Source organism: Mercenaria mercenaria, chromosome 7 (assembly GCF_021730395.1).
Source record: "Mercenaria mercenaria strain notata chromosome 7, MADL_Memer_1, whole genome shotgun sequence".
Classification (NCBI taxonomy): domain Eukaryota; kingdom Metazoa; phylum Mollusca; class Bivalvia; order Venerida; family Veneridae; genus Mercenaria; species Mercenaria mercenaria.
Genome location: NC_069367.1, coordinates 61087986 through 61105429, shown reverse-complemented (window position 1 = coordinate 61105429; position 17444 = coordinate 61087986). Strand labels below are relative to the sequence as shown.

At 37.4% G+C, this 17444-nt stretch overlaps 2 protein-coding genes across 2 annotated transcripts; one reads left to right on the top strand and one right to left on the bottom strand.

The window, feature by feature from the left end:
* The first annotated feature begins 583 nt into the window (after positions 1-583).
* Positions 584-1492, top strand: LOC128558307 (zinc finger MYM-type protein 1-like). Its single transcript, XM_053547231.1, has one exon. The coding sequence runs from the start codon at positions 584-586 to the stop codon at positions 1490-1492; it is 909 nt and encodes a 302-aa protein (XP_053403206.1).
* A 2391-nt stretch (positions 1493-3883) lies between these two features.
* On the bottom strand, positions 3884-15898 carry LOC128558306 (ubiquitin-associated domain-containing protein 2-like). Its single transcript, XM_053547230.1, has 6 exons — positions 15798-15898; positions 8944-9110; positions 8089-8208; positions 5188-5291; positions 4398-4672; positions 3884-4023 (listed from the first exon to the last, which is right to left on the bottom strand). The coding sequence occupies exons 1-6, from the start codon at positions 15829-15831 to the stop codon at positions 3884-3886; spliced, it is 840 nt and encodes a 279-aa protein (XP_053403205.1). The 5' UTR covers positions 15832-15898.
* Positions 15899-17444: the final 1546 nt, after the last annotated feature.

Sequence of the window (17444 nt, the reverse complement as noted above, 5' to 3'; positions counted from 1 at the left end):
CTCCAGAAAACCTCCTCGGCCTCTTCCTGGACAAAAGTCCATTTTTCAGTGTTTTAAAACCCCAAATTCTACTCCAGATGACAGTGAAAGTTCATCAACTGTTCCTGCTGATAATTCTCAGTCATTTTCGGATGACAACAAAAAATCTTCTCCCAAAGAGTCCACATCTTCCCCAAAACAATTTCAGGCAGATCACTGCCAGAATGATGGGTACTCAGCGGGTTGCTCCCTGGGTGCGCGGTTTCTAGACATTGGAACCATTGATGTCACAAGAAGACTCCGAATGTCTGATTCCATGAAAATGTCGACTTTAATATCAAGGTTTGAGCCTTCGCGGAGTTGGGTAAAGCCTAAAAGCACTCACGGCAAAAGCGGGGCAGCTAGGCGTGTACCTGACCTAGTGTTTGATACTGAAAACTACCCGTATTTAAGGTATAGTCCTTCAGTCAATGGTGTTTTTTGTGCACCTTGTTTTGTCTTTAATTCATCTGAAAACACTCTCGTTGCTAAGCCCCTTGTAGACTGGAGCAATGTGTCTAGGATTATAGGGATGCATTAAAAATCACCTGATCACAGTAATGCAATGACTAAAGCTGACAAATTCATGAAAATATGTCAAAATCAAGAAAAAAGTGTTGTTGAGTTTGGCTCGAACGCTTACAGAAACAAAGTCGAGAAAGATAAGAAAGCCTTGACATCTATTGTTAAAACAATAGTTTTGCTGGGAAAACAAAACATAGCCTTTCGTGGCAAAACAGAAGAAAAAAGTAACTTCAGAGCTTTGATAAATTATCGCGCTGAAGTAGACAGTGATTTGCACGACCATCTAGCAAATTCTCCCAAACATGCACAGTATTTAAGCCCCTCTATTCAAAACGAATTCATACATATATGCGGCAATCAGATTTCGGACTCTATCGTGCACCGTTGCCAAGATGCGAGGTACTTTTCTATTCTTGCAGATGAATCTGCTGATGTCAGCAATACAGAACAGTTTGCTTTTTGTCTGCGTTATATTGAACGTCAGAGTTCCGGGAAGCATGTGATCCACGAGGATTTTCTTTCGTTTGTTCAGACAACAGAAACAACAGGTGAAACACTACACCAGTTGCTACTAGATGAAATACACAAACACAACCTGAACCCAAACTTTATCGTTGGACAAGGTTACGACGGTGCTGGGAACATGTCCGGTTGTCACCGTGGAGTGCAGGCAAGATTTTCTGCAGAATTTCCAAACGCAAAGTATATTCACTGTCGCAACCATCGTCTAAACTTAGCAAGATGTCATGCTTGCAGGGTAGCGTTTGTGCAGTCGATGTTTACCGTTGTTGGGGATGTATTGTTTTTTATCACAAGTTCTCCGAAACGTCTCGGAGTTTATAGCTCTCATAACGATGACGGAGAAGCCTTAAAGACGTTCTGCCCAACACGGTGGTCTCAGCACTCGGAAAGCATCACTGCTTCTATACCCACTTCAAGTCAATTCTAGAAACACTTACTGACCTTCAAGTTGGCATGGACACCAAAACTATGTCCACAGCGTCAAGCCTTCAAAAGGCTGTCCTGTCTTTTGACTTTGTTGTCGCTTTGTTTGCGTCAGCGGTCCCTTAGATACATTGAATCCTTTGACGGATTCAATGCAAGACCCTCAATGTGACTTGGTCAAAGCAGCACAGCATGCTAAAGTTCTTCATGGGTTGCTGGCCGAGAGACGCAATGACATTGGGTATTTTGGAGGACTTTGGGAAAAGGCTGTCGCCTTGGCAACTGAGCATGACATCAATGTCTGTCAGCCTCGAGTTGCTGCAAGGCAACAACACAGGAATAACATAGCCGCAGAAACCCCAAAGGAATATTGGAGGTTGAATATGTTTGTACCATTCATGGATCACCTTTTGTCCCAACTGCACGACAGACTGTGCCTCTCGACTACAAGACTGAACGCTCAGTATCTATTGCCAACAAAACTTTGGCAACTTTCGCCTGAAATGTGGGCCGATATCAAGCAGGAGTATTCTCCGTTCATAGATTGCCAGGCAATAGATACTGAACTTGACGTCTGGAAGAGAGTTGCAGCAGATTCGCCCATACAAGGCTTGGCAGAGGCAGTTGATGAAACATATCAACTATACCCAAACATACATGTTGTGCTGAAGATCCTCCTGACAATGCCAGTGTCCACGGCCTCTGCTGAAAGATCATTTAGTAGCCTTCGCCGCCTTAAAACTTATCTAAGAAATACGATGACCGAGGAACGGCTGACTGGACTCGCTCTGATGCATATCCATCGCAATCACCAGATCGATATCGACCAGGTTATACGTGATTTCGATGTGTCTGGGCATCGACGAATCGCACTGGTTTTTGATAATTGAGGCAGTAACAAAATCAGAAGCATGCAGAGAAAGCAAAGAAAAATCCTTCTGTCTACATAAAACCGTATAAAATTGAATAAAAATACAAAAGTAATAAAAATACACACAAAAAAAAAAAAAAAATAAAAACAACACTAAAAAAAACAATAAAAAAAACGTCGCGGGGACATCTATGAGATCAAATTATGTACTCATTGATCACCGCCTGATGAGACCTATTGGAGAGGTCGAAACGTATTTTTTCCTACAATAGGAGAGATCGTGTTTGTATACAAATCCGTTGTATATTCTATTTTTAGAACTGATAAGACAAAGATCGGTGGGCAGACGCCGAGCGTCCATGTTTTTTTTTTTTTGTTAAAAGTGATGTTTTTCTAACAACTTAAACTTTCTTAAAACACAAACGATATCAATATTTTTTTTTTGATCAGTGGAAAGAATATAAAACAAGCAATTTATTGATAACTTTTATATATTAAATTGAAAATTCCGATCCCATACACAAACGATGTAAAAACATTTTGTTTTGCCCACCGCCAGATAAACATGTGTTGATGCGTGACGTCAGGGCGATCTCTCCTATTGTACTTTAATCATTTCCTTTTTTGACAACATTATATCTCGCTATATGCGTTTCTTAAAATGCACCAGAATGCGTCTTTTCATGTTCTTTTTTTCAAAATTTTCCCGGGGGAGGCCCCCACCTGTGGGAGGGGGACACCCCTCCCACACTCTCCCCCCTCGCCACTTCGTGCCTCGTACTGCGTACATTATTCAAAATCCTGGCTACGCCCCTGAATACTTCTCAAAATTCTGATAAAAAGAAACAAATATCTATACGTTCCATTGGCTATGCAACTCTTTCTAACAATAGAGGGTAAATTGTAACAGCATATGACCCGAATGACGTATTACGCTGAAAATGTAGTACTGTAAAATGCAAAGTATTTGCGTTGTTAGAAACGAAATAATAAATATGTTCCAATTCTTAATTAATATTTCTTAATTAACTGAAAAACTAATTAATTATAAATACTCAAATTATAATTGTAATTGGACCCAGGTTAATCACAGTATTTAGATTTATTTTATGCCCTTCAGTAAAATACTGAAATTTATCAAAAAAAAAAAAAAAAAGAAATTTATCAGTGAAATAAAATTGATATTTTCACTGTTTCAAACAGTGAAATTTCCACTAATCACTTGGGGACATCGGGTAATTAAGAAATTATAAGTTCCCAAGTGTTTGTTTGTTTGTTTTGGGTTTAACGCCGTTTTTCAACAGTATTTCAGTCGTACTTCATGAAGTATGAATAAACATTTGACAGGGGTTACTACCGCCTTTTTTTTCTTTTTTTTTACCAAATCAAGGGGAAAAAGACGTTGGCCTAAACTACAAGTCGCTGTTGGAGCCAATGATGGCACTAGCCATGAAATAAAAAAGGCCTAATGATAATCAACACCAATTTTACTCAGGCCTTAGAAATTTAATCTGGTTCTCTTGGTCACCAGAACGACGCACAAACATACAGGCTAATGCGTCGAATTGGTACAGCAGATTTGCCCTTTCCTGGCAACTGTACTATGGGCCCTAACTCCGTTGTTATTTGGGCAGTCTGATTGAAACCTGACGGACCCCATTTCCCTGTAGTGATGAACATGTATAATAAAGTTCTATTTAAATATCCCAAACCACTTCCTAGATATGGCTTCTGACGGACGGATTTGTGTGAACTTTGTCAAATTATATCAAGTTTCTTCATAGACGCTTTCAGTAAAAGATTTTAGAAAACAGTTTTGACAATGTCTTTTGACCAAAGTGTGCATGCGATGGTGAAAACGCGATGGTACGATGGTGAAACCACAATGGTACAATGATGATAACGCGATGGCACGATGGTGAAAACGCGATGGTACAATGGTGAAATCGCGATGGCACGATGGTACAATGATGAAAAACGGGCTACAGATTTTTGAAGGCTACAAGAATTTTATTAAAATGTGGCCAAATTTTCAGGCAAGTCAGCTTCAATTTGGCAGTTTCTCTCAAAAAGTGGCTACAACTTTCTGAGGCCCAGGGAAGGCCCTGCTCGAATGTGTAGTGAATATAAAAATTTGAATTTACCAAACCACAAAGTGCAACGAGCAACGACTCTGGAGAACTACTTGCTGCCTGTAAACCTAGTATATATGATATAGATTTCCCAGTCATAGGTACGCCCCAGATATGTGACAGTGCAACTCGTGGAATATCACAGTAAAATGGCACAAACATCGGGTATATTATGCATAACCTGAAAAATTATAGTTCTTTGTTAATCCAAAATAATCTTGTTAATTGAGGTAAATATGGAATGTTAAACTAGAAATGTGTTGATCCCGTTGTCAAAATGCAAGCCAAAGTTGTGAAACCTGTCACATGGGGTTACCTCAGTTGCCTGAGATGTGTGAATAGTTTGAAAGTACTTGTCAAGCAGTTTCTGACAATCCTGCTTACAAAACAGAATTTCTCTAAAGAGGCATAATTTTATGTCATGCAATCTGTCTTGCAGGGAGATGTCATGATGCTTAAGACATACATCTGAAAGTGATTATTATAATAAGGCCTGGTAGATTTAGATGCATGACTTTAACCAAAAAAACTTAGAAAGGGGCAAAGTTTGACAAAATACAAAATTATGTAACTTGCCCTGTGAGGTCATCTCTAAAAACAGAAGACGTGATAGAAACCGTTTTTTAGTCTCCTAAAATGAGATTTGAATTTTTCACTCCAAATGCAAATGAAAGAAAACCTTGCTATCATACTTACGGTCCTGTTGGCAAAGGTTGTAGTGGTACTTCAAACACTCGACACAGATACACACACGCTAGTTCCAGTAATACAGACAGGATTCCTGATCCCAGCAAATGGGACTGAAAATATTGGTAAAATATGCTATAATTCTATCATTTCATGTGACAAACCTTCTTAACTTATATGTCTGAATACATTTTCTAATATTAACAAAACATGCATATTTTAATTAGAACTGTAATACTGACGTCACATCAACATATAAAATGGAACCATACATACCCCTAGACCAAATGCAACCAAATTTGATCTAATATTTTATGTAAAAAGACATTCAAAAATCCTAATAATATAAAAGCAAGGTGTTACACTTAATTCACATACTTGTATTAATTATTAAGTGTGCAGCGTAATTCCCTAGAAGTCAATGTACACCTTGGTTATTCTGCAGTTACCTCCCATATTTTAGATTACGAGTTGACATCAACCTACTATATTTGATATCATATTTTCTTGTTCTTAGAAACCACAAGATCAAAGATGCTTAACGTTTTGTGGTATGAGCTATCAACCACTTACCAAGAATATACCTTTAAAAGCAATCATTACAATGTTCTATGACGTATTTTATTCAAATATAATAGACATAATAAAGACATGAACAAGCAAGTTCGATGAATTGGAATCCCCCGCCGAAAGGGTCAGAGTTGAGGAACGGCAAAAAAATATATCCAGCAAAAAGTTAAGAATGTTACCAAGAAGCAAATAATTTCATTCGTCAAAATCAAATTAAAAAAAAATAAAATGGTTTGTTTGGGTAGGGCGGGGGGGGGGGGGGGGGGGGGGGTGAGGATACAACAGTTTACATGTGATTATAAATACTGAATAGAAAATGAAAAATGAAAAAAAAAAAAAAAAAAAAAAAAAAAAAAAATGGGGGGAGGTGGGACCAAGGTAAGGTGGTGACCAGGTGTAGGTCCCACAACCACATGTTTATAATAAATGTTCATGGAAAAGAATGAAAGAAGTTTAATGAAATTTTTCCCAAATTTGGTTGGTTTGTTATGTACAGATCTGTGGATTTTTTAAACAATTACAGGGCAAACATATGGAAAATTGACCAATCGAAAAAAAACTTGAAGGGCATCGTCGCAGTATCTTGGTTCATGTCTGTTTCAAGTTTGATGAAATTCTACCTGTAGTTACTGAGAAATGGCTGCAGACAGACATTTTTCATTAAATAAAGGGCAGTAACTCTGACGGAAATTGACCTATCAAAAAAAACTTGACGGGAAATCAGCACAGTATCTTGGGTTCATGTCTATTTCAAATTTGATGAAATTTACTACCTGTTAGTTACTGAGAAATGGCTGCAGACGGACATTTTTTATTAAATCAAGGGCAATAACTCTGAGGGAAATTGACCAATAAAAAAAAAAAAACTTGACGGTCATCATCGCAGTATGTTGGTTTCAGTTTTTTTTCAAGTTCATGAATTCTACCAAGCAGTTACTGAGAAATAGCTGCGGACGGACGGACTGACAACGCCATTTCAATACCCCGCTCCCGATTTCATCGGCGGGGGATAATAAACAAGAGGACCATGATGGTCCTGAATCGCTCACCTCTTTCCACATGACCCAGTTTTGAGTATGACGTCGTTTTTTCTTTTATTGACATAGTGACTAGTTTTTGAGCTCATGTGACCCAGTTTGAACTTGACCTAGATATTATCAAGAAAAAAATTTCGACCAATTTTCATAAAGATCCATTGAAAAATAGGTCTCTAGAGAGGTCAAAAGATTTAATAATTTTAGCCCTAGACCTAGTTTTTGACCGCAGCTGACCCAGTTTCAAACTTGATCTAGATTTCATCAAGATGAACTTTCAGACCAACTTTCATACAGATCCCATGAAAAGTATGGCCTCTAGAGGGGTTTCACAAGGTTTTTTTATTATTTGACCTAATGACCTAGTTTTTGACCGCACATGACCTGTTTCGAACTGACCTAGATATCATCAAGATGAACATTCAGACCAATTTTCATACAGATCCCATGAAAAATTTTGGCCTTTAGAGAGGTCAAAAGGGGTTTTCTATTATTTGACCTACTGACCTAGTTTTGATGGCCGGGGACCCACTTTCAAATTGCCCTAGATATCATCAAGATGAACATTCAGACCAATTTTCATACAGACCCATGAAAAATAATGCCTTGGGAAAAGGTCACAAGGTTTTTCTATTATTGCTACTGCTGTTTTGAACGCACGTGACCACTTTGAACTGACCTGATTCATCAGGCGAACATTCTGACCAATTTTCATGAAGATCTCAGGGAAATATATGGCCTCTAGAGAGGTCACAAGGTTTTTCTATTTTTAGACCTACTGACCTAGTTTTTGACCGCACATCCCCAGTTCGAACATTGAACTAGATATCATCAAGATGAACATTCAGACCAATTTTTCATAAAGATCTTGTAAAATATAGGGCCTCTAGAGAGGTCACAAGGTTTTTCTTTTTTTTAGACCTACTGACCTAGTTTTGACGGCACGTGACCCAGTTTCGAACTTGACTAGATATCATCAAGGTGAACATTCTGACCAAGTTTCATGAAGATCTTGTGAAATATATGGCCTCTAGAGAGGTCACAAGGTTTTTCTATTTTTAGCCCTACTGACCTAGTTTTTGATGGCACGTGACCCAGTTTCGAACTTGACCTAGATATCATCAAGATGAACATTCTGACCAACTTTCATAAAGATCCCATGAAAAATGTGACCTCTAGAGTGGTCATATGCAAAAGTTTACGGACGGACGCACGCACGCACGGACGACGGACGACGGACACCGCGCGATCACAAAAGCTCACCTTGTCACTTTGTGACAGGTGAGCTAAAAATAAATGTGCATACAAAAAACTTCCTGGAGCCAAGTCTTTTCTCAAAGATTTTGAAGTAGTATATGAGAATAGAGCACACAAACAGGTCCTTTAAATCCAGAAAGGCCAGCTTTGAAGTCAACACTCTCCATATCTGGAAATATATATATTAATTTAAAACTCAAATACACCATACAGGTACATGTATCTGCAAATCTTAAGTATCTTAAATCTACCTTGATATTTAGCATATTCTGAATGAACTTAAAAACTGTCCCTCTCTTTCCAAACTAATTGTTCATTATTTTTCTCTCATACAACTTAAAATACCATTTAACCTTTACCATTCTAAATTTCTAAAATGGCCTGTTCCTGCATTCAATTTTGGGCTGTACCACTTACTAGTATTATTAGTGTTATTTCTAGAGCTCAAAAAGGGCAGGGTGCTGTCTAAAAGGGGCAGGAAGCTGCCAAATAGAGGCAGAGTGCCGTTTTAAACAGAAAAGTTCCCGTAGCAGTAGTTACATTTCTAGATGTTTATAGTTCTGTATTCACTCGCCGTGACATAATTTGCTGATAAAATAATCGGCGAGACATGTCTACAGGATAAAGGGTGGGATTTAGCAGATGATCAAAGGCAGGAGGGCACCTTACAAGGGCAGCGTGGGGGCAGTTAAAAAGGGCAGGGCAGGCCGCCCGCTGCGTAGCTCTAGAAATAACACTAATTTATTCAAAGGGGTGTTCACTGTAAATTTACTGACTGAATAGCGAACAGTGCAGACCATGATCAGCCTGCATGGTTGTGCAGGCTGATCTTGGTCTGCACTGGTCAAAGGCAAAATCACTTGCCACCAGTAGGGCAAAGGTTAAAGAGGCCGCTTAACAATACTGTTTGTACAATGCCATTCAAACATAAAATCTGCAATTCCCTGTATTTATAAAAACACTTGGTTGTGCGTGTAAATGAAGTATGATGGTGCTGTTTGAGAGGAAACTTCAGTAAGAATGACGACCCAATAGCTGATCCAAGAAGGAACTTGCATACTGGAGCACTGCCTGAAATATAGAGGTAATAGTTTGAGCTGATGATAACTGTGTCAAATACTTTAACATTTAGGCAAAGAAGTATAAAATACACAGAATAGCAACTGGCAGTAATCTCATGTGATCTCGTGTCAGAGCGTGAATCGGCGTTATCTTACTCTTAGTAAAACCAAACATCGGCGAGCATGGAGTTACAATTTGTACCTTTAAAACTACATTTAAAATACATGTTAGCTTCTAAAACAACATTAGTTTATTGTGAAATAGTCTTAAGACACAGAGTACACGTTTCTTACCATCAAAAGAAGCGTGGTCATACGGTGATAATTAATTTACCGATAAATAATTGCTTTTGCATACAAAATGGCGCGTGGAGAACGCGTTACTTCCAGTAAACGAGATCTCATTCAGTTGTCACGGGATGTTGGCGAGATTTGCTCTATATGCCTTTTAAGTTGCCGATCTATTTATTTTTATAGCTCTTTGATTTAGGGAAATGCAGCTAGTATTAGAAAAAGCATGACTGTCAGCTTTAATGGTTGGGATTTCTGAGGTAGAATTTTCGTCTGGGAATTATCTCAAACACAGGAGGGTATCTGGGCTGAAACTTCTGTCATCAGCCAGTTTGCTTCCTCGGTAACATGAATATACTTGAAGTTAAGAACTGACAAGAAATAAAAGTGACAATTATGTCAATGGACTTCTAGATACCATAGTATTACCCATTTTTACTTGTTCTCTGCAATTTATAAATCAGTGGTGAAGGAAAAATGTTTCGAGCATTTCAAACTTATTATCTTGTGTTGTATCAAATTGTCACAGAAAACATAAGCTAGCTGGAATCAGTCTTTTGACTGTTTTTAGATGGCAAAATCACTTTCCTTACCTCGATATGCCAATATATCTAGTTATTTTTTAACAAAAATGTCAGACAAGTTTTCCTTTATAATGTGAAGTATGAGTATTCGGTAATTATTACTGGAGTAAGTGAGAGAGTTCTGATTGAAAAAATGTTCTTCGAATAAAGTTATTAATACCCTGTTATATGGTGTATGGTGAGACAGGTGTTAAAGGGTATTTTTTCACGACATAGATGCATGATTTATTTTTACCATATTACTCAGCTAATTTAAGGAAACAGAACAAGTCTTCTGTTTTAACGAATTAATCTTTCTATGACTAATGTTAAGTCATGAAAAACATAATTTGACAAATAGTCTGACAATGAAACTGTAAATGAACTTACCTTGTCTTACCTCGAGTAAATACTAAGAAATTTTGTTTGGGGTTTAGCCCTGTTTTTCAAAAAAAAATTTCAGTCATGTAATGGTGGGAAGTTATTGTTAACTATAGCAACCAGTGTTCCTAGATTCTTTACCAACATGTACTAACCTGTTCTCTGCAAGCAACTGCCGACTTCTTCAAATGAATCATATTCAACAACAAGAGCTGTCCATAAGACAGCGCGCTCCACTCTTCGGCGATTTGACAGTGAAATGAATATATGTCTCAAAAAGAGACCTCTACTTTAAAAAGAAGATACAATAAGGGGCATAATTCTGTCAAGAACACAAATTAGAGTTATTGGGATTGTTACCACACATGTAGATGATGATGGTAAAGATATATTTTGAGTTTCAAGTCATTATCTTATATAGTACCGACGTTATGTCCAGAAAAGGAAGTTTGTTTAAAAATTTAAATATGAAATGAGCATAATTTGGTCAAAAATACAAATCAGTTATGGGGATTGTTACCACACATGCAGATGATGATGATAAAGATAATTTTAAGTTTCAAGTCTTTAATATCTTATATTGCATTAAAGTTATATCCAGAAAGTAAAGATTGCAAAAAAAAAAAACTTTGAGTACAACAGGGGCATAATTCAGTCAAAAATACAATTAGAGTCAAATATGGGGTTTGTAACCACACATGCAGATGATGATTATAAAGAAACAATTTTAATTTCAAGTCATTATCTTTTAAAGTACCAAAGATATGTCTATAAATGAAGCTTTCGAAAAATTTAAAAACAAAAATAATTCCAAGTATAACAACTTTGTACCTTGACCTTGGGTATATGGGCCCAGCCTCTGCACATACTTTGTTTGTATGCGAACAATATTTATGTGAACTTACAGTAAGATATAAACAATAGTAACAAAGACATGACAGAAAACAAAAGGTTGCCGAAAAAATTTAACCTTAAAAATAACCTAAGTATAACACCTTGGAGACCTTGACCTTGGGTGTAATGGGCCAAGCCCCTGTACATATTTTGTTTGTATGCTGGACAATGTTTATGTAAAGTTACAGTAAGGTATAAGCAATAGTAACAAAGCTATGACAGAAAAACAAAGGTTGCCGAAAAACTTTATCCTTATCAAGAGCTGTCAGTAAGACAGCCAAGCTCGACTATTCGAAATAGTGTCACAGAAGCAGGAAATTATTACCCAAAATATTAATATCAAAAAGTTTTAAGTTCGAAAGGGGGCATAATTTGACTAAAATGCATATCAGAGTTATGGGACTTGATGCTATCAACTAGTTTTAAACCCCCAAGAAACATGTTAAGTTTCAATTCAATATCTGCATTAGTTTTGGGAAAATAGTAAAATTGCGTAAACTTTAAAACCCGAATTTTCTTAAGTCCAAAGGGGGCATTTAAACTGCTCAAAATACATGTTAACAGTTATGGAAACTTGACCTAGTGAGGTTTGTAATTGACCCTTTAAAAAGAATAAAATAAGTTTCGAAGCTATATGCCTTTTGGTAATAGCTGTATGTACTTGCACGCAAAACTTTAACCAGAATTTTCTAAGTCCAAAAAGGGGGGATAATTTGCCCAAAATACAAGTCAGAGTTAGGGACTTGATTCTATCACTGTTTATAACCCCAAGGACACATGTGAAGTTTCAATTTAATATCTGCATTAGTTTTGGATATAGTAACTTGCATGTAAAACTTTAACCAGGCTTTTCTAAGTCCAAAAGGGGGCATAATTTGGCCAAAATACATGTCAGAGTTATGGGACTTGACCCAGTGAGGTAGGTAATTGATCTAGAAAAAGAAAAAATAAGTTTCCAATCTATATGCCTTTTAGTAATAGCTGTATGTACTTGTAGCTGTATGTACTTGCACGCAAAACTTATATGTTTTACGTAAAACATAATTATTACTGTACAAATCTACTATACAGAACGATGCAGTTCGTTACACATCATTTACAGCACATGAGTCATCTTACACCCGTGAGTGTGATGGAATTGTCCAGCACTGGTGAATTCACCAGAACTCCCAGTCTGATATGCATGATTTTTTTTCTACTTTCTTGTATTAACAAAGCTTATGTCAGAAATAATGTTGAATGACAAATTTATGACAACTTTATTCACATCTAAAGACTAACTAGAAAATGCTTTTGTAAAAAAGCGCATGTCTCCCCCAATGCAAAGTCCTATAGGCAAGAAGTCAATAGGGGTCAGGAGCAAAAATCAAAGAGACACTGATGGTTGGCTGCAATAGGGATCATCTACTTGGCATGTCCAGTCATCCCGCTAAATTTCAACACTCTTGGCCTAGTGGTTCTCCAGTCACTGTTCAGGCTCCTGTGACCTTGACCTTTGATCAAGTGACATCAAAATAAATAGGGGTCATCTACTCTGCATGTCCAATCATCCTATTAAGTTTCAACATTGTAGGTCAATTCAGCCCTTTTTTTGTAAATTTGGGGAAGGGTACCAGGTCCCTTTTGGAGGGGAAATTTACGTCGCGAAATCATTGTTTGGGGAATATATTTGCTGAAAAAATTGTTAAATCAGGACTGAAAATCAAACTAATTTCATTTTTTTTGCATGGGGAATTTTTGGCCAAGGTGGGGAAAAAAGTATACTTTTTAGATTGGGGAATGGGGCCGAATTGCGGCCCTAAAATCAGCATAAAAAAAGGCCTGCAATTGGTTCTCAAGTTATTTCCAAAAAATGATTTTACATGAACAGGCCACTGTGACCTTGACCTTTAACAGACTGACCCCAAAATCAATAGGGGTCATCTACTCTGCATGTTCAATCATCCTATGAAGTTTCAACATTCTGGATCAAGTGGTTCTCAAGTTATTGATCGGAACTGGTTATCAATGTTCAGGCCCCTGTGACCTTGACCTTTAACGGAGTGGCCCCAAAAACAATAGGGGTCATTTACCCTGCATGAACAATCATCCTAATATGAAGTTTCAACATTCTGGGTCGAGAGGTTCTCAAGTTATTGATTGGAAATGGTTTTCCATGTTCAGGCCCCTGTGGCCTTGACCTTTAACAGTGTGACCCTATAATCATTAGGGGTCATCTACTCTGCATGACCAATCATCCTATGAAGTTTCATCATTCTGGGTCAAGTGGTTCTCAAGTTACTGACCGGAAATGGTTTTAAATGTTCAGGCCCCTGTGACCTTGACCTTTCACAGAGTGACCCCATAATGGTTAGGGGTCATCTACTCTACATGACCAATCATCCTATTAAGTTTCAACATTCTGGGTCAAGTGGTTCTCAAGTTATTGACCGGAAATGGTTTTCAATGTTCAGGCCCCTGTGACCTTGACCTTTAATGGAGTGACCCCAAAATCGATAGGGGTCATCTACTTTGCATGTACAATCATCCTATGAAGTTTCAACATTCTGGGTCAAGTGGTTCTCTAGTTACTGATCGGAAATGGTTTTCCATGTTCAGGCCCCTGTGACCTTGACCTTTGATGGAGTGACCCCAAAACCAATAGGGGTCAATTACTCTTTATGACCAATCATCCTATGAAGTTTCAACATTCTGGGTCAAGTTGTTCTCTAGTTATTGATCGGAAATGGTTTTCAATGTTCAGGCCCCTGTGACTTTGAACTTTGACGGAGTGACCCCAAAAACAATAGGGTCGTCTACTCCAGCAGCCCTAAAACCCTATGAAGTTTGAAGGTTATAGGTCAAATGGTTCTCCAGTTTTTGCTCGAAAGAAGAGTGACGTACGGACGGACGGACGGACGGAAGGAAGGACGGACGGACGGACAGGGCAAAAACAATATGTCTCCTGGGGGAGACATAATTATTTGGACTACCAATTAACCAATCATCACCTAGTTTCTAAGGCTTAAAGCACAATTTTTTACAAGTGTGCAGTCACATGCAACATTATATTTACATCATCTATATGTATATATACATGCTATATGGTTCCACTGTATGAACCAACTTGATTGTTCTTATGGTTGACATTTCACACTTGACTGAGCAGGTAATGGTTACAAGTTCCGTATTCCTAGACAACCCTATGAGGATAGGCTAGGATTACAGAAGTATTTAAGGTGCATCAAATATATGTAAGGACATGCAATGATGTTGTAAACTTATTTATTTCACTTAAAATAGCGATTTTTCATGCATGTTGTGTTATTTGTGTTATCGATTCGCCAATAGCATCTATTAATGCTTCTTTAATATTAAGCTCAAAGAAAATGAAAATATTACATTAAAAAAAAGAAAAAAGATTCGCCATAAACGCAGAGCGAACCCATGGCCCTGACAAAAATAAGAGTTTACTGAACCAGCGCCTGTACTCTCTCGGCCATTGCGGCAGTTCACTTTTGCAGCATTTTTATTATCCTCGGGTGCCCGTGAGCCATCCCTTTAATGATTTCCAGCAAAAATGCATTTAAAATCTATAACAATTTAGGAAAATTTTAATCTTACCTTAGTAAATGTTCCTTTGCCTTTCAATCCATGCAATATTTCAGAATAGTTTTTTCCCAAGTTAGAAAAAGAAACTAACAGAAAAACAGCCCATGTGAGTTAGATATCGGCCATATTGGAATGCCCTTGTGACGTCACACCAAGTTATTTGTCACTTCACGTGACTTTCATTGAGAAAATGTAAACAAAGCAGACGTAAATTTTATCCTGAAAAAATTAGCTTTATTACAAAATCTTCGATGAATCTTTCAAGGATGGGAAAAAAAGTAAGTTTTAGTTGATTCAAAAATGAAATTATAAATGCTAATAATTCATGTTTTCTCTGCATAATTCATCATCTTCCAAGAAAAAGTTTAAAATGAAAGTAAAAAAAATTTCCACGGTTTGCACATATGCAGTGATAGATCTCGCGAGATGTAAGTCAAAACTTAACATGGTGACGGGTCAAGGGAAGGGACGACTCAGGGGCTTCCAACGATATAACCACTAACGATATATAGTCTGTGTCCCAGCTCTGTGTAGTAAATTTGACTGTACAACACCAAGCTGGGATCTATTCTCGTATTCCTTGGACAAGCTATTTGTGTTGAAAACGCTAGGAGTAAGTTTTGTCTTTAGTTTTTCTAATGAAGGATTGATAGAATATGGGAGTTTTTTAAACATGTTGAAATGGTAACAGAAGTTCTTGTATGAACGAGACATGTGCTCAGTTTGTTTTAAAAGACGAAAATATATTGGCTGAAGGTTGGCAAGGGCGGATTGGGAGGGGGAGGGGTGCTGACCCCCAAGTGTCTGTGGCTATCTAGAACTTAGAAGGAACTTCTCTGACGTGTTCATCCGCGTTCAACTTCCAACTACGATTGAATTTCGCTCTGACAATAAACTTCCACGATTCTAAAGTTTCATCCGACATGAAAGACGATACCAAAAGATAACAACATGAAGAAATATCAAAGAATACTCACGAAAACCTACTGATGCACCATTTGAAGAAGACATTTTGATAACATCCGGCTATACCGAATCGTAATTTTTACGAATTGTAATATTTACAAAGCGGACTTGATTCGTCAGTTAGTCTGCACAAAATGTGCACCACTGCACTTGGTGCCCGTGTGGGTCCCTCCATTAAAAAAGAGAGTGTTTTTAACCGTAAACCGAAACAAACAAAAGAAAAGACTTTGTGAATTGTATACTGTACTGGTACTGATGATAAACCCGAACAGAAAATGAGGTTTTTTACCTGTAACTTTTTTATTTCTGCAAATTGAAATCAATGGTCGGTATCAAAATAAAGCTTAACCTTTGCTGAAATCTTTACATAATTCAAATTTATATTTAGTAAGCAAACTCACACGAAGTGAGGGCCTGAAAGGGGTATGTCAAAAGGGGACTTTATGAACGTTGACTGATGATAAATTCGAACCCTTTGTCATTTACAAAATTTTCTTGGTATTATTATATTGAAACTTTCCTCAAAAAGCTGCAACAGTCATTCCTGATCAAGTAATGAAAAGTTAACAAATGTCAGGCCTTCATGTTTCGACAGTAAGCATGCGCAAAAAAAAACACCATCTTCCCCACTAATTTTGGATAAATATTTTTTATACAAATTTATGTAAGTCATTTATTTATACAGAATATTTACCAATTTTGTTTTTGTTTACACCAGTTGGTGTTGTAAGTGGAAACTATTAGATGGTGTGTTCAATTTTATAAATAACCGCTTGCAATCGAATATTTCCAAGGTGTTCGACTTTATCATCTGTCCGGGTTTATCATCAGTACCAGTAGGTATGACGTACCATTTGGGTCAAAAGTCTGAAATCGCTCGAGCGGTACCATAATACACGGTAAGCGTGTAAATTTACACGTTCACCGTGTAAACTTATACGTTAAGCGTGTTTTTTACACGGTTAGCGTATAAATTACACGCTAAGCGCGTAAATTTACACGCTTACCGTGTAAATTTACACGCTCAACGTGTATTTTCGTTGACCCGATTCTTAATTTAGAATTCGAGCGAATAGACCAATCAAAATTTAGTTTAGAACTGCAAAAATGACTGCATTCACCGCGGACCAGTATTATGATCGTCTTCTGGATCCATATGAAAAAAATGCAGACAGCAGTAGTTTCTTAAACGAGTGTATATTATTAAATGGGTAATTCATAACTACAACCAAATGGAAAATAATTTCATTGAAGAAATGGATAATATTTATTTCCGGGTAGCCAACGACCGGCTGCGCGAAGTCCCAGTAATGTATATGATGCGTACCTGTAACTAACAAACTACACTGAAATGGATAATAATTTTATAACTACAGCGAAAGGAGAATTATTTCATTGGCGAAATGAATAATATTTATTTCTGGTGGCCAACGACTGGCTACGCGAAGTCCCCGTAATTTATGTGATGCGTACCTGTTACTAACAAACTTATAAATGAAACTGATAATAATTTATAACTACAACGAAATGGAGAATAATTTCATTGACGAAATGGATAATATTTATTTCTGGTTAGCCGACGACCGGCCGCGCGAACATCCTGTAATATTTATCATGCGTACCTGTAACTAACAAAGTTATTACTGAAATGAATAATA